Source organism: Sus scrofa, chromosome 14 (genome assembly GCF_054392235.1).
Source record: "Sus scrofa isolate SSC_HxYL_T2T_F1_AM1 chromosome 14, Sscrofa_HxYL_maternal_Yorkshire_Landrace_v2.0, whole genome shotgun sequence".
NCBI lineage: Eukaryota > Metazoa > Chordata > Mammalia > Artiodactyla > Suidae > Sus > Sus scrofa.
In genome coordinates, this window is record NC_139396.1 from 64,669,405 (window position 1) to 64,687,134 (window position 17,730).

At 44.1% G+C, this 17,730-nt stretch overlaps 1 protein-coding gene across 5 annotated transcripts in view; it reads left to right on the forward strand.

Annotated features, from left to right (window-relative positions):
- The window catches only part of GRK3 (G protein-coupled receptor kinase 3), a 141,551-nt gene that overhangs the window by 100,883 nt on the left and 22,938 nt on the right, over positions 1 to 17,730 (forward strand). For all 5 annotated transcript variants that reach the window (XM_084994637.1, XM_001924379.8, XM_084994639.1 and 2 more), the window contains 4 exons: positions 150 to 228; positions 2,713 to 2,843; positions 5,371 to 5,465; positions 10,147 to 10,254. In XM_084994637.1, the coding sequence (XP_084850763.1) occupies positions 150 to 228; positions 2,713 to 2,843; positions 5,371 to 5,465; positions 10,147 to 10,254 (413 nt within the window). The remainder of the gene's footprint in view (positions 1 to 149; positions 229 to 2,712; positions 2,844 to 5,370; positions 5,466 to 10,146; positions 10,255 to 17,730) is intronic.

The window sequence follows — 17,730 nt, forward strand, 5'->3', positions numbered from 1 at the left end:
CTGTTAAAGCTACCACGTAGGGGTCTGTGTTTCATGCACAGGGCAATAGGATGGATTGAAAAAAAAAAATGTGTAGATGGTGTTTGGTAGTAGATATGTTTTCCAGAACAGCTTTTGCTTTTCTTATGTATTTTTTTTTTTAACTCTAGGATTGTCCTTTCATTGTCTGTATGACTTATGCCTTCCATACTCCAGATAAACTCTGCTTCATCTTGGATCTGATGAATGGTAAGGAATACTTGGCATGTCTGAATGCACTGAAACTGTGCCATGATGTTCGGTCTTAGCATGCACTGCTCCAGACAGACTGGCCATTTGGGTTTTTCAGATAATTAGATTCCCCATGAAGTTTAAGGAAACCTTTTACTCTTCAATCAGCAGTTAAAATTCATTTAAAAACATTGACTGGCATTTTCCTCTGGCCCTCCCAGTCTCTCCTCAGGAAGTAGCATTTTCTAGAAAAGATTTCCATGAAATACTTAAAACACAGTGAAACTTGATTTTCTAGACTGCAGCTGGCCTGGACTTTTAGTCAGCTTGTTTCTGGCCCTCAGCTTTAGGAATGAAAGGTATATAGGCCAAAGGTAGAAATGTATTTAAAAACTACTTGCAGGATTTCCCATGTGGCTCAGTGGTTAACAAATCTGACTAGCATCCATGAGGACACAGGTTCAATCCCAGGCCTCTCTCAGTGGGTTAAGGATCCGGCACTGCCGTGAGCTGTGGTGTAGGCCGGCAGCTACAGCTCCGATTTGACCCCTAGACTGGGAACTTCCATGTGCCACAGGTGTAGCCCTTAAAAGCAAAAAAACCCCAAACAACAACAACAACAAAACACTTTGAAGAACCAACTTTTGGCCAGTACAGATTTTAGCCTAATCTTCTGTACCTTTAGCCCTGATCCACTGTACATTGATCTTTTAAACTGTGAATGATGACCCAAAGAATACAAAAAGAGTTTTGGCTAGAAAGCAGTTTCTAGAAAGTGACATGTATATATTGAAAGCATTTTTAGTAAAAAGAACAGAAATGAAAAGGCTTACAGTTCAACGAATGCAATACCTTTTTGGAAGTTCACTTGAAATTTTAATAATACGGTTTGAGTGTTTGAATTAAAATCAGATTTATCCAGGAGGTTCCCCTTGTGGCTCAGTGGTAACGAACCTGACTAGCATCCATGAGGACATGGTTTCCATCCCTGGCCTCGATCAGTGGGTTAAGGGTCCATTGTTGCCGTGGGCTGTGGTGTGGGCTGCAGACACGGCTCAGATCTGGTGTTGCTATGGCTATATTATAAACCGGTGGCTACAGTTCCAATTGGACCCTTAGCCTGGGAACTTCCATATGCCATGGGTGCAGCCCTTAAAAAGACAAAAAAAAAAAAAAAAAACAAAAAAAAACAAAACCCAAAAACAAACAAACAAAAAAACCCCCCAAAAAACAGCGTGTAGGAATTTCACAGACACAACAATGAGCAGAAGAAGCCACATGCAGCAGCATATACCCTGCATGGCTCTATTTCTGTGACTTTCATAGCTGGCAAAACTAATTGATGGTGGGAGAAATTGAAATAGCATCCCCTTGGTCTAATCAGGGGCTGTGAGCCGACAGACTGCCTGGGACAGACATGCAGAAGCCTTCAGCAGTGCTGGAGATCTTTTATATTTCGACTGATAGAGCCTATACAGGAATATGTTTGTGTGAACAGGAAGATACTTCTCAAATCAAGGGCAGTGAAGTTGGACACACATGAACCTTTGTAGATCAATGGAGGCTCTTCCTTTGTAGTTTATGAGAACATTACCCTGTTGCTGGCATTTTCTGTCTCTATAACTTGAGGTCATGTGATGATTTACTTTTTCCAGCATTTTGTTGTGAAAAATTTCAAAACTATGGAAAGAATTTTACCAGGGACACTCAAAACCCCATCACCTGGGTTTTATCAATTAAACTTTTACTTATTTGCTTTATCAACTATCTACCAACATTGTCAATGTGTGTGTTTTGTTTCCTTATTTGTTGTCCACAGAGCAACTTGCTAAGCCGTCTACTGGGTCGCAATGTGGGTCGACTCAGTTATGAGACAGGACTCCAGTGATCAAAGCAGAGTCGCTGATCCTCCCCACCCCCAACCCCCACCCTCTGTGATGGTGTGTCTGGGAGCTGTGAAACTGATCAGAGGACGGTGGCTTTGTTTTATATTGTTCCAGCCATTGTTGCATCTAAGGCTTCCCAATGTTTGAGTTTTCCCTGTAATTTTTATGTTTTTAATTTTTTTTTTTTTTTTTTTTTTTTTTGCTTTTTAGGGCCACACTTGCAGCATATGGAAATTCCCAGGTTAGGGGTCCAGTCGGAGCTGCAGGTGCCACCCTATGCCACAGCCACAGCAATGCAGGATCTGAGCCGCATCTGTCACCTACACTACAGGTCACAGCAATGCCAGATTCTTAACCCACTGATCGAGGCCAGGGATCGAACCTGTAACCTCATGGTTCCTAGTTGGATTTGCTTCCACTGCGCCACAATGGGAACTCCTTCTGTGTAATTTTAAAAGTGTTTTGTCAAATTACAGAAAACAATTAGATAAATAGACAAACCAGTAGCATAGTTTACCTTTATCGACTGTATCCTAGCTTTATTGACTAGCCTAACAGTAATTTTTCTTCCCTTTAAATTAACACACTGGATTAAATTCCACATCTCTGACTCCAGGGGGCGATTTGCACTATCACCTTTCACAGCACGGGGTGTTTTCTGAGAAGGAGATGCGGTTTTACGCTACCGAAATCATCCTGGGGCTAGAGCACATGCATAATCGGTTTGTCGTTTACAGAGACTTGAAGGTAAGGCTGTTTGACAGACTCTGTAGCTGGGACCTGTGCAGGAGATGCTACGTTGTGGTCATGTCCATCTCAGCCCTGATAAAGTCATCACCTGTGTGATGTCTGTCTCCTTCAGACTCTAAACTCTCAGAATCAAGTCCATCCTACTGGTCTCCATCACCTCTGCACCTGGTGCAGCACATATACCAACTCAGAAATTTTTGTTGCTTAAATCATGAAAAGAAAGGGAAGGGTTTTTTTGGGTGTCACCTATTTTATAATTGATTGTAATTCCATTAATGTTCACTGAGCAATTGGTTTGACCCTAGTGCTGTGTGTAAGCAGGAGATGTACCAAGGTGAACAGGCAGAGAACAGACATCTCATGGGACGTATCTGCTGGTGAACCAACACGTAGAATGACTGAATCATAACTCATCTGAGGCAGGGCTGACCAGCTGGGGTGGAGTGGCTGACAGCTGCAGAATTTTCCCCAAAGACCACTCTTGGAGCCTCAGATTGTTTTGAGACTGCCTTAAAAAAAAAATCACTAACAGATTTTTAGATCCCTGTCTGCCATGCCTGGGCTTTTTCATTATGGTTCTCTTTAAAATCTTACTGGATTCTTTACAAATGAAATAGGTACGTTCTGAATTTTTCCATCCCAGACATGATGCTTGATCCTGGGTTTTGCATTAAGGAGGGAGCTGGGAGTTTGCTCAGTACATCTGTGGGGATATTCATCTAGCCAGCAGTATGAAGATGGGGATAGAGAGGAAAAGAGACCTGATAAATTATAGAAATTATCATGTAGAAATATAAAGGTATAAATAATGGTAAGAAGAAAAATCATAAGTATAGTAACTTCCCAAGATGAGAAGACTCCAGGACAGTGTATTTGTCTCCTCTCTCAGATTCCTTCTTAAATTGAACCCAAGTTAACCAACTGAAATGTACAGATGATGTTCCTTTCTCTAAGGAGCTTGTGTTTTGTTATGTTTAATTCTCTCTCTCTCTTTTTTTAGGGCTACACCCAAGGCATGTGGAGGTTCCCAGGCTAAGGGTCAAGTCAGAGCTGTAGCTGCCAGCCTACACCACAGCCACAGCAATGCCAGATCCAAGCCTAGTCTTCGACCAATACCACAGCTCACAACAATGCTGGATCTTTAATCTACTGAGCGAGGCCAACCCACATCCTCATGGATACTAGTTGGGTTCGTTACCCCTGAGTCACAACGGGAACTCCTGTTTAATTTTTTTTTTCGTGTTTTTTTTTTTTTTTTTACCGTCACATGCAGCAGCTTGATGTAGGATCTCAGTTCCCAAATCAGGGACTGAACCTCGGCTGCAGCAGTAAAAGTGCTGAATCCTAACCACTAGACCACCAGGGAGCTCCCAGAGCTGATTTGTTTTGAATAGCTTCTTAAGGTTGCCTTCTGAGAATCTAAAATGTCTTTGTCTGAGAATCACAAGTCTTTGTAACTTTTAAAGCTCTCTGCAAGTTTAAAGAATTACTCCCTTAGCCTTCATATGAGCACAAAGAAGGGAAAAAAATGTGTTTTCATCAAATTAGAAATAATTAGACACTGGTTGGCATATGACATTTTATTTCCTCATACGAATTTTACAGAAGAATAAAATACATGCTAAAGGCCCATGAAACACTATTGTAATATATTTCAATTTAAATCTATAACCGGTTTCTAATCATCTTGATGCAGTATTTTTGTTTTCTAAGCTATTTAGTAGGCAATGGTATTATCTAATTTCTATTCAAACTTAATTCTAGTCACTCATGATTATTCATGCTTCAAGTTTATAATGGCATGCTATTATTTTTATTTCAAGCAAAACAATAGTTGATCTCCAGCAGAAAAATATCAAGATGACTATAATTCAATGTATATCAGGGAGAAGAGCTTTGTTTTCCGTGATTAGGCTGACCAAATCTAATCTGAATGGATACATTTCATCAGAGTTGTGGTCAAAATCATATTTGGGGCCCTCTGTTGATGATGTCCTAATAAACAGAAATGACATTTATCGGGATTAGTGTGGCCCCATGGAATAGTTTGATTTCTTAGGTCACTCGTTTGTAGATCCTTACAAGGATCTTTTCTCTGCTGTGTTTCATGGCTTCATTCTCCAAAGTGCTAAGGGGGTCACAGAGGCCAAGGGGCCGGTGGGCTCCCTCCCTTTGTGGAAAGACTGCCTGTTCCGGCTGGATGGCCGTTTTTGCCGTAAAAAAAGGAAATACTTGAACCCTAATGAACAGTGGTCTTCACCCTCCCATGTTACCCACCCTGTGTTTCATTGTGTTTCATTGTCAAATGAGTAGAATCCTTCCCATCTGTCATTACTGCTTTCCCGCCGTGACACTAACATGAGACATGCGCTACTTGGGTGTGATAACATAATTAATGCTAGAATTCGAGTTTAGGGATGAGCTATGATAAAAATAATAGACATCAAGTGCCCATAGCTTTAGAAGTTCAAAGCTGCCAAGATACCTTGGGGATTCTTGAAGATGGTTTTCTCTTTTGTTTCAGCCCGCAAATATCCTCTTGGATGAGCACGGACACGTTAGGATATCAGACCTTGGTCTTGCCTGCGATTTTTCTAAAAAGAAGCCGCATGCGAGCGTGTGAGTAGAACATGAACCCTGTTCACTGTCATTTCCCATCGTGACCCGTTTACTCAGTAAAGAGATGTGGTCAAATGACGTGGTCATTTGTTCCTCCAGTTTTTCTCGCCAGCAGTAATTTTCATTATGTGGCAGTGCCAGGCCAGGGGAAAGTCGCCTCAGCCAGGCTGTGAGGAAGGAGACAAGGGTGGTCGTGGGAACACTCAGGGACCCACGATGTAGCCACCCAGGGGCAGGGTGGTCTCAGGGAAAGATAGGGGCCTCAGCCTCAGGCCAGAGTCCATGCTGGCAGTGGGAGCCTCAGGCTGTCAGTGTACCTGCTTGACCCTCAGTCTCTTCGTCTGTAAGGTAGAGGTCATGACAAACCCCTGAAAGCTTGTGTGCCGAAGAAGGTGCACAGGCAGCAGCATAGAACTCTCCAAGGAAGGCCTGCAGGTCAAGTTTTTCTTTCCATCTACTTTTTCTTCTTTTTCAAGACAGCTTTTTTTTTTTTTTTCTGAAAGAAATTAAGAAGTTCTTTTAATGAAAAAAAAAAGTCATCTCCTTGCAGTTCAAGCTTTTAACGCAGGTCATGTTGTTAGATTTCAATGTTACCTCTGTTCTCTAAACAACCATGCAGAGGAAGCTCCCTGATGCCATGGCCTTTGGCCACACCTTCCCCTCAGTGGGCCCTCAGCTGCTCCCAGTGTGGCCGTGCTTGCTCCATGCCTTTTGACACTAATTCCCGAATCTGGGTTGTTAAACTGATATCAGGAAGATGAAGTGGCTGTCCTGGGTCACAGCAGAAGCAGAACAGAATATGTACTGGTTTTCATTCCCGTCTCTCTGGTATCAGTGTATTTGCGTGAAAGTATGGCCAAGTTTGCAGTTTGTGGAAAAACATGACTTTTGCTTATTTTCTTTTTCAATATATCAGTCTTAGCAATGAATCTTTTAAAATTACATTTTATTGTGTATCTTGAGCTAACATTCATCCCTGTGTTGAATAGTCTTGAAGTAACTCCCAAGAGTCTCATTTCATGCATCCATGCAGAAAATAAACGATACATCCTTTTTTTTCTTTTTTCTTTTTTTTTTGGGTGGGACTAGAAATAAAGTGGTTCTAAAACTGCAGTACTTTATGACAGGCTGCGTTAAGTTAGAATTGCCATTTAAAGCTCTGATCAGATGTTAATGGCAAACAGCAGCATTTCTGTAAACACGGTTCTCTCTATGTGCAGAATCTGGGATAGGGTGATAAAAGCCTTAGCTTTTTGCCAGCACTTGACAATTATGAGGCCAGAACCTGTGGTTCTATCAGCTTCTCCCAGGGAGTTCATCAGACATTTTTAAGAGAGTCATTTGAATTTTTAATGCCACAGCTATTTGGTATGCTAATGTCTTCAATTTAGTGTAGTCACAACTCACTATGAATCCAAGAGCTCCTAAAAGTTAATCTCAGAAGGAATTAACTTTAAGATGGGGGGTTGCTTATATCCTTATAGGGCCTCATCCTCTTCCAAATGCAATTCACACATCAGCTCTGAAGGGTGGGCTTTGGTCCGTATCTGAATAGGTCTGTAAAGGGAGAGGATTGGGAGGTTTGGTTTCCATGTTTAAACAGTGATCTCTAAGCCACTACTTGAAAAAAATAAATGCACAATGGATTACTATGTTTTTAAGCAGAGGAGGTATGTTATAGCTGAGAACAAAGGCTCTCAAGTCAGCAGATGTGGGTTTGAATCCTGCTTCCTCATGGCGTCAGCCTTATTTTTCTCCTCTGCAAAGAGGAGGTAACAGTGCAGTTTACTTTCCGTGGCAGTTGGTTGTGAGGGTGAAGTCAACTCCTTCAAGTACCAAGTATTTACTTAACCCTGCTGTGTGCCAGGGCATAGCTCTGCAGGGGGGACCAAGCCAGAAGGGCTCCCTAACTTCCTGGAACCAGCAGCCTCAGCACCCGCACCATTAGTTGGTTGAATGTTGACATCCCAGGCATGCATGGCTGGCTGCTCTGAATATGCTGTTATCTTCACAAAAGCCCCCATAGGCCATGGGTATAATTACCTACTTTTTACAGGATGGACACTGAAGTTCAGAGAAACTTCTGTAAATAAGTAACTTGAACCAAGTCACATGCCAGGCACATCATGGGGCTAGAATTAAAATCCAACCTGCCCATCTCCAAAGCTTGATCCCTTATGATATGTCCAAATTCCCCAGGCTTTGAGATGATTGACTTGACACTAGATTGAAGATTTGTGGCCAGGATTTTACCCTAGACTGGGTTTCTCCCGTCTTTGCAAAGCTTTAGGTGTGATCCGAGCACTTTGTCTAGCGCTGTTCATCTGCAAAGTGGTGTTGTGGTTGGTTCCCGATCTAGGCTTAGACTCAGTCCGTTTAATGATGGAATCAAATTATTCATATAAACTGAGGTTAACCATGGAACAGCCACGACACGACAAAGAAAAACTTTGATTTTGGAACTGAACAGATTGTCAGTGACTAATTGAGTACCAGCTTATTTTCTCCAAGAACACAAAGCTCTATCTCCTGTCACAGTGTCTTCAAAGGTTCGAGTGTTCTTTCAGAGTAAATAGCACAGATCCTCAGTGGGAAGCATCAGGAAGCACTAGGAGCTGCTGTGTAGAGAAGCAGGAAACCTGCAGCGGCAGGCAGTCCAAGGATCTGCTCTGTGTCCTGATCATCAGCTGAGAGATATGATCTGTGTTAACCCTGCTTTTTTATTTTTCTTGCTTTTTAGGACCGCACCTGCAACACACGGAGGCTCCCAGGCTAGGGGTCCAATCTGAGCTGTAGCTGCCAGCCTACACCACAGCTCATGGCAACATTGGATCCTTAACCCACTGATCGACGCCTGTGTCATGGATACTAGTTGAGTTCATAGCCCACTGAGGGACAATGGGAACCCCTAACTCCACGTATTTATCCTTGTGGAGATCTTCCCATCTCAGGACTGGGTTTTGATCCCAGGAATCTCAGGTTAAAAAGGTCACCACAAAGGTTTTCCCAGCACCACTGAAATGAAACCTTCCCAGAAAATGGCTGGAGTGCCCCTTATGGAAATCTCTGGCATTCTCACAGTGTGGCTTGCTGACCTCACATTGTCAAACTCTGGATTCTGGATGGTGGAGCTTTTCCAAGTGATGAACCAATACTCATTTTCACTATTTGAGAAAAGATAGAACTCTGAGGCAGAGCAGGTACCAGGCCCAGGATCACTCTTCTTGAGCAGATTCTCACTGTTTCTGAGCATAAGCAGGTTAAAAATGATTGTAATAACGTAAGAATAGAGCATAAGGTCCCTAAGATGGACTCAATTCTTTTTAAGAGCCGGCACTGTCCTAAGCCCATTACTCCATGTCCTCATAGCAGCAGCTGATATTTTATCACCCGTTCTCTCAGTGAAGAAAATCAATGAGGAATGGGAACGAGGTACAGATAATGGCTTTTCCTGGGCCCTTTCAGCCTACATCTTTGAAAGTTCCCCATGAGCCTTCTCTTGCTCCTAGAACAGTGTGCACTGAGGTCTTTAAGGAGGGGTTTGGAGTCACAGACCGACCGGGAACGGGTTTGAGTTGCAGACAGTACATATTCTTCATACATGGTTGTCCTCCCAAGTGCTTTTTTTTTTTTTTTTTTTTTTTGTCTTTTGTCTTTTTGTTGTTGTTGTTGTTGTTGTTGTTGTTGTTGCTATTTCTTGGGCCGCTCCCGCGGCATATGGAGGTTCCCACGCTAGGGGTTGAATTGGAGCTGTAGCTACCGGCCTACGCCAGAGCCACAGCAACGCGGGATCCGAGCCGCGTCTGCAACCTACACCACAGCTCACGGCAACGCCGGATCGTTAACCCACTGAGCAAGGGCAGGGACCAAACCCGCAACCTCATGGTTCCTAGTCGGATTCATTAACCACTGCGCCACGACGGGAACTCCGCAAGTGCTTTTTCTCAGCTTCCTGAAAATCGCCTTCCCATATGCTCAGCAGACTCCTTTGACCTGTCAGCCGCTCTTCAAGCCTGACACATGATCTCTCCCCCTATCTGTTGCCTTGTACCCCCAGTCCTCCCCTACTCCCTCGGGGGCTGTCACTGACTGTGCATGGTTGGGGGTTGCGAGCCCTGGTCCTCAGCACTGGCATGCCTGTCCCCATTCCCTCCAGGGCCCTAATACTGCCCTGTGGTGGTCACCTGTTCATCCCCCCTGCCCTACCTCCCCCAGCCCTATCCCTCTCACAGGAGCTGGGCTAGAGACCGCCGGCTAGAGACCTTTGGCTCTTCCTAGCTGTAGTGGGGAAGGACTAACAAGGTTAAGATTTCCCCTCTGGGACAGAATAACCATTCTTCACATTCATTTCACATGGTAATTTATTTCTATCCATTCCTATCCTAATGAAGACAGAAAAGGTCAATTTCCCATTGGGTCTTTGCCGAATCACACTTCGTGGAATCGCGTGTGGTGGAAGCACATGCGGTAGAATCATGTGTGGTAAAGTCACGCACGGTGGAAGTGCGTGTGATAGAATCACGCTTGGTGGAATCATGAGGGGTGGAAGCCCCGTTGTCCCCTCTCTCTTTTTTGTAGTTGATGCTGTTTGATGAATGGCATGTGGGCCTCTCGATGAGCAGGCAATCTTCTATAAGCTGGGCATGCGCTGATAACCGCTCATATCCCCTCTTCTCCCTAGGGGCACCCACGGGTACATGGCTCCTGAGGTTCTGCAGAAGGGGACCGCCTACGACAGCAGTGCCGACTGGTTCTCCCTGGGCTGTATGCTATTCAAGCTTCTGAGAGGGTGAGTGAAGTGCCTCCTCTTAGTATCGTCAGCATGGCAGGCGCTTGGATCAAAACCCAGAACTTTACATATTGTCAGGCTCTAATACTGTTTCAGATCACACAGCAATCTTTGAGCCACACACTGATCCAGGCAGCGCCTATGGCTCTTTCTGCCCATAAACGTGAGAGTTTCTTTTCCATCAGCTTTTTTTGTTCCATACCAGGAAGGAATTCCGACGTGATTGGACCTAAAATAAGCCTGCATTGATATGTTTCCATTAACAAGCCTTATTTTGGGAATATGTATTATTATTATTTTTTGTCATACTTGCAGCATGCAGAAGTTCCCAGACCAGGAATTGAACCCGAACCACAACAGTGATAACACCAAATCCTTAACTGCTAGGCTACCAGAGAGCTCCCATTAAGTATTATTTTTAAATGTAGATAATCCAAGAAGTTAGGAGAATTTTTTCCCTAGAAATTATTTACTCAGGATTGTGAGCTTAAAGCACTTTTTACACAAAAAGATGAAAACCCAGAGTGAACCTGTTTTAAAAGCGTGCATTTGTTTGTAAACATGCTGAAATGTGTGGGGTTTTTTCTTTTTTCTTTTTTTATGACTGCACCTGCAGCATATGGAAGTTCCTGGGCCAGGGATTGAACCTGCACCTCCACAGCAACCCGAGCCGCTGCAGCTGAATTCTTAACCTGTTGCACCACAGCAGGAACTCCCGAAATATGTGCTTTTTTAAAAAATACAAAAACGAAATTGTGTAATTCTGAGTTTTTAATTTGTGTTATACTTGACCCTTAGTTCTAAACCACTAGAGATGATGAAATTCATTGGAAAGATGATGGAATGAAAGCACTCTCAAAATAAGTTCTCATGTTGAACAGTTTTAAATTATGCTACTATTTCCATTAATTGCCAAGAGTCTTTAGCCAGCTGTAATAGAGAGCTTAAGTGTTTAAGATACATTTTTGATTATTCTCTATTCACAGAGGTACAGAAAGCACTTTACATTAAAAGTTCCTAGTCAGGGTGTTCCTGCTGTGGTACAATGGGATCATTGGCATCTCTGCAGCACTAGGATGCAGGTTTGATGCCTGGCCCGGCACAGTGGGTTAAAAGACCTGGCATTGCCACAGCTGTGGCATGGGTTGCAATTGCAGCTCAGATCTGATCCTTGGCCCAGGAATGCCATATGCTGCAGGGCGGGCAAAAAAAGAGAAAAAAAAAATTTCCTAGTCAGAATTTTCCCTCTATCATTACTCCTTTGAACATACAAGCCTGGTAGTTTGCTAAACTTTTCTCATTTCCCTGGGAAGGCCCCACAGAGCATCACTGCATCTTCTTATTATATTTAGCACATTCTGAAAAGAGGCTGGCCTCTCTGTCTTCCCTGCAAACCAGGTTCCGAGCACCCTGGCTGCTTCCCCAGGACTCAGATAATCTAGTTGTTCTCTGCTCACCACATTCACTTGGGAACTAAAATCGTATTACTGCTTAGAGAGTCAGGTCCTGTTGCTCCTCAATTGAATTATCGTATCTGTGGAGCCTGGATGGCCTTAATTCATGTCATCAGACTAGCTGACCTCATTAGAGAGTTTCTGCAAAGCAAACCAGAGAAAACCACTTCCCACCTTGAGACGTGTCTCCAGCTGGCAGGAGTCTCTGCGTGCACGGTGAGTGCATCCAGACACGCCGTCCTGGTTCGGGTCTCCGCTGGAGGTGGGGTTGGAGATTAGAAATCATACCTGAGGAATTGTAAGATCTTTAAAAAACAAAAACAAAGCCCTGCCGTAGCAAAACCGTTGAATGCATTACCTTGAGGCTCAAAAGTCAGTAGTAAAATGTAGCAGGGAGGCCTGCAAGGCCTTGCATTTAGGGCTTTATTGATTTGTGTTTAATATTATCATTCTATCTGTTTATAATAATGTCCATGCGTATAGTTTGGGGGCCATGTAACAGATAACACTAGTTTTAGAAGATCTGGAAACTGGTTTAATCATTAACTCTATGCCAGCAGTGTGATTTGTGGCTAATGAGGTGAATTCAGTCATATATGGTCATGATTCAAGTTTGGAGTACTGCACTAGAGGTTAATTCCTTTTTTGTTGTTGTTGTTGTTGTTGTCTTTTTAGGGCTGCACCTGTGGCATATGGAGGTTCCCAGGCTAGGAGTCGAATTGGAGCTGAAGCCACTGCCTTATGCCACAGCCACAGCAATGCCAGATCCTTAACCCACTGAGCGAGGCCAGGGATCAAACCTGCATCCTCTTGGATGCTAGTCAGATTCATTTCCGCTGAGCCATGACGGGAACTCCAGAGATTAATTCCTTTGTGACGGCCTTGATTGGGCTTGGTTGAAGTCCTCCATTGGATGTGATCTCTGTTGAGAGGAGTCTTGGCTGACAGGAAGACATCCAGAGGATGGTCGTGAGGATGGATGGGATAAGAATGTTGACAGGGCTAGAAGTCGTGGCTCATATGGACAGATAGGTTTAAGGAACGGGTACCATGCTTCAGGCAGCCATAACCTTGGCTCCAGCTGTTAGAAGGCCCATCCTATTGAAGGAGTCATGTTCACCTGGTTAGCTCCAGACAGCCGGCATTTGCAGGAGGGAAAAGACTTCAGTTTCATGCGAGAATGAATGTCTCTTCAGTGTTTGAGCTGCCCCAGGAAGGCTTGTTCTGCCTCCCAGACAACCAGCTCCCTGTCACCACCTGGTGACCATCTCTGGAGCCTAAAGTGGAAAGAATCCTCCCAGTGCCTAACACACGGGGCTAGATGAATCTTCCCCACTGAGACATATGATCTTCTGCCCTTCTTTCTAATACTTGTTCAGAAGCCAGTCCCAGGAGTGGCATAAGCACTAAACCAAAGAGCAGGGAAATCTTTTTTGTCAAGTCACTTAAATACAATTTGGTGAGCATTGATTGAGTACCTACCGTATGCAAGAGATTGCTCGATGCTCTGGGGGAAGGAAGGGAGAAAGGGAGGGAGGAAGCCACACACAGTCCTGGAGAGCAGATGGATACACACACAGGGTCATGAGCAGGGAGGGTTGTGCCGACTTGCAGTCCCGGTGCACCAGCAAGCTGGAATCACCAGCCCTAACTTGCGAGCATAGCGCCGAATTCATGTCGGAGTTGGTATGTGCTGTATTCTCTCAGCCAGGCTGGCAAGACAAAGACCTGGAGCAGGAATAAATTTCGGGGAGGGGACAACATGGAACAGGAGGTCTTTCCCCATCAGTGACCTGTGAGCAGGCGGCAGCTCTCTGTCAGACGGGGTGGGTGTGCAGAGAGAGAAGTGGAGAACATTGGGCCAGGGCCAGGGAGGCCCTTGAATTCCATCTGTGCGGGTGGGGGCTTTGTTCTTAAGACCCAGTGACACAAGGCTTTTAAGCAAAGGAAGGCAGCACTCTTTTAAGCGAAGGTTGGGTTGCTCCTCAGTAACAATGTGCTGGCTGGTGGGAGGTGTGTGTTAAGAACCCAGGCACAGGCTTGAGGTAGCGCTGTGGGACTGGGACCAGAAAGGCGACACATGACTTAACAGGATCATACTTAACGTCTGTGAGGCTACAGTTTTTTTAATTTTTTTAATTTTTAAATTTTTTTTTGGTTTTTGTTTTTTTTGATGGATGCTTAAATATGGAAGGAAAGGAGTTTAAATTCAAGGTGATGGGGAGGATGGTGCTATCATTCCAAAATATCAATGGGTGTAAAATATCAGTGATCATATTAAACTGATGTTTATTGGGGGCCCTTCAGAAGTAAAACACCCTGGTGAGTCCTGCAGGTGATGGAGCCTTCATCACCTCAGTTTATTGGGGTGGGGTGGGGTGGGGTGGGGTAGGGTGGTTAAGAAGGTTACACGTGGGGAGACTTGGAAAATATGTATAGAAGCATCCTGTTTAGTCCTCTTGTGCCATATAGAAGGGGGCCCTAAGCTGCTGTCTTTTTTGGGGCATAAGGGGCCTAAGAAACTGAAAAAAGTATCTAAGGAAGGGTCCCCGTGAAGGAAAGCATTGCCTGTGAGGCCCACTGGGCGTGAGCTGGGTTGGGGGGTGGGGCGGCCTGTCCCCTCAGCATCCTGGTGCTGTCCCAGGGCAGCTGTGGTGTCAGTCCATGTGAAATGAACCGGACCCTGTGCCAGCCACTCCCCAGCACTGGTCCTCAACCCCAGAGTTCTTGGCAATGCCTGGAGACATTTTTGGTTGTCACAACTTGGGGAGGGACTACTTCTGGCATCTAGTGGATCGAGGCTGAGGATGCTGCCCCACACCACACAGAGCATGGGACCGCCCCTGCTGCCCCAGCAAAGCATCCCCTAGCTGAGGATGAGAAACGCCGCTCTTCCCCTCCTACCCATGTCTGCTCAGAGAGGTGACCACCGGTCACCAGGGGTCTTTTTTACGTCTCTTTTCTGTGATTGAACACTCCTTGCACTGACCCCTAGCTTCTGCTGAAACACTTCTATGCACCCCTAGTTTTGTCATGACACCCTGGAAGAATACTGCGGGTCCAAGAGACGGGAATCTGAATGTGAGAAAGCTGTCAAGGTCTAAGAACATGTTTGCATCCCTAGGCTCATGATGGACCGAGCCACTCAGGGCTGCGTGTGGGGTGAGGTCACTTCCACTTCCAGCTGACCATCAGGTACCCAGAGCCTCTGTGCACAAAGAGGAGTCCATGTGGCAGATGTACAGAGCTGCTGTCCTGATTCTCTATCTAGATTTCAGATAGCCGTTAAAAGAAAGAATTGATATGACGGTAGCCTTAATCTTAAACTTGCCACCATTGATTGTCAGACATGAGGAGAGAGCCTCGGTCGTGGTCTGAGGAGAGCTGAGCTCTGCCTGAGGTTATTGAGTTTGTTCCCATAGGGAAAAAAGGAATGTTTATAAATATTTTGGCAGCAGTTGGCTCAGATTCAAAACTCACATTTGATGTAACATGCAATTATTTTTGGTATTCTAAAATTAATTTTTGATGTTAAGAATTTTTAAGCATGCTATTTATAAATGGATTGTTTTTTTTAATTCATTGTTTCACTGCGAATATGATGCATCGTGTGTGTGTGTGTGTGTTTCCCCATCATTTATCATGTCTTGAACCATTTCCCAACTCTTTGGGGGGAAATTTGCAGCTCTCTCACTCTCTCTGTAATTCAAAAGCCACATCTGACCACTGCACATGTGAATTCTATTCCCATAACATCCCCCGATGCAGCCAGAATGTCACATGTGCTGTTGGCAGAACTTGGCTGGTGTTGTAAGCTGTTGACAGGCCCGATACTGTCTCCTATTTAAAGCGGCTGTAGCAGGGAGCAGCTGTGATCACACAGGATCTGCGAGCACCACGTGCCTCCCGCAGAATGGAGATTATTACTATCGTGGGTTTTCTTTAACATTTTCCAAAATAGAAATGGAATCTTTGGTTTGTTCACAAAGAATAATCAAGAATACATTGGAAACAGATGCACATCAGGACTGGAACTTGAAAGACCAAACTTTCTCAACACCACAGCACAGGACGGAAGAGCCGAAAAGCATTTCCGACCGTGGCTTATTGAGCCAGACGTGGCAGGGCTGTATTTATAAAATGGGATTTATGGAGTGCGGGCCCATGTGCTGGGAATGTTTCTGGCACCACCAGCTTTAACTCCCGTCCCCTTGCAAAGCCCTCCCTCTGGTCTCATGAAAGAGTTTTTAAATTTAGCACAGAGCATTGCTGTCAGAACACAGGAGTCCTTTTCTCCAAGTGTCAGGGCACAGCCCTTTGCTTCCGGCGTCAGACGCTGGCAGGCACACCAGGGTCAAGACCAGGGATGGGTCCCCCGGCTTTGCACACAGGAGCCTTATCAGGAGGATTTGCCGAAACACAGGAGACCTTCACACAATCCCTTTTTATATACTAAGGAACCCAGTGGGGTGGAAACAGTTGTGTCAGGGAGAGAGATGAGTTTTAGTAAGAGTTAATAAATCTTTATTCCTTTTCTCTTGAGCCAGGAGCTTGTTAATATCTCTGTATATTTCACATAAAAGAATGATACAAGTCAAGTTTAAAAAATTATAGTGTCGGAGTTCCCGTCGTGGCACAGTGGTTAACAAATCCGACTAGGAACCATGAGGTTGTGGGTTCGATCCCTGGCCTTGCTCAATGGGTTGAGGATCCGGCGTTGCCGTGAGCTGTGGTGTGGGTCTCAGACACGGCTCAGATCCCGAGTTGCTGTGGCTGTGGCGTAGGCCGGTGGCTACAGCTCTGATTCGACCCCTAGCCTGGGACCCTCCATATGCCGTGGGAGCGGCTCAAGAAAAAGGCAAAAAGACAAAAAAAATAAATAAATAAAATAAAAATAAAAGATTATAGTGTCGTAAGTAACAGATATTGTTTGTCATTCTATCCTATTTGCTTTTTAAATGCAGTAATTTGACATTTTTCTCCTTGGAAACAATTAGGATGGAAAGAATATTTCCAATCAAAATCTCTTTTAAAGATTAGTATATGTTTGCTTGGTACTAATTCACCTTGTATAGACCCCCTCCCCAAATTAATGCTTCGAAGAGATGGAAATTACTGTTTTTCATTGCATGATAAGAAGGAAAGCATTAGAGTGCCCTCTCTTGTACAAAGCAAAAATTGAAATGTTGATAATAAATATTCTGAAGTGGAATCACCTCAAGAGATGATTTGGTACGTGGTTTAGCTAATTCAGTAGCAGTAGGTAGTAGTGTGAGGATGGGTGGAATTTTGATTCTTATTTCTAAATCACATTGATTTATGTATTCAACATCATAGTCCATTTCATAGAGTTAACTTTAAAACTATTTCATGAAATATCTCAAATTGTTATATATGCCTTTATAAATAAAATATAGGGTTAATCATTTCATAGGCATGTCCTGCTGTCAGAAAACGTAATCATTATACCTCCTCTTTCATTTTCAAAGAGATGAATAAGGCCTTGGTTTTCTAATTTATGTGTTTACTAGTCTCTTTTAATGCTAAGATTAATTTTTTGATTTACAGTGTTGTGTTAAGTTATGCCTTACAGAAAGGTGACTCAGTTATACATACATACATATATACATATATATGTGTGTATATATATGCACACACATACACACTTGTGCTATACAGTAGGACTATGTTTATCCATTCTGTGTGTAACAGTTTGCATCTGCCAACCCCAAACTCCCAGTCCATTGTTCACCCACCCTGCATCCCCCTTGGCAAGCACAAGTCTGTTCTCTATGTCTGCGAGTCTCTGTCTGTTTCGTAGGTAAGTTCATTTGCGTCATATTCCATGTGTAAGTAATATCTATGATAAACCTTAAAAGCCAGCTTCTTCAGGAGTTCCCGTCGTGGCATAGCAGAAGCAAATCCAGTGAGGAACCAATCCCTGGCCTTGCTCAGTGGATTAAGGATCCAGCGTTGCCGTGAGCTGTGATGTAGGTCGCAGACATAGCTTGGATCTGGCATT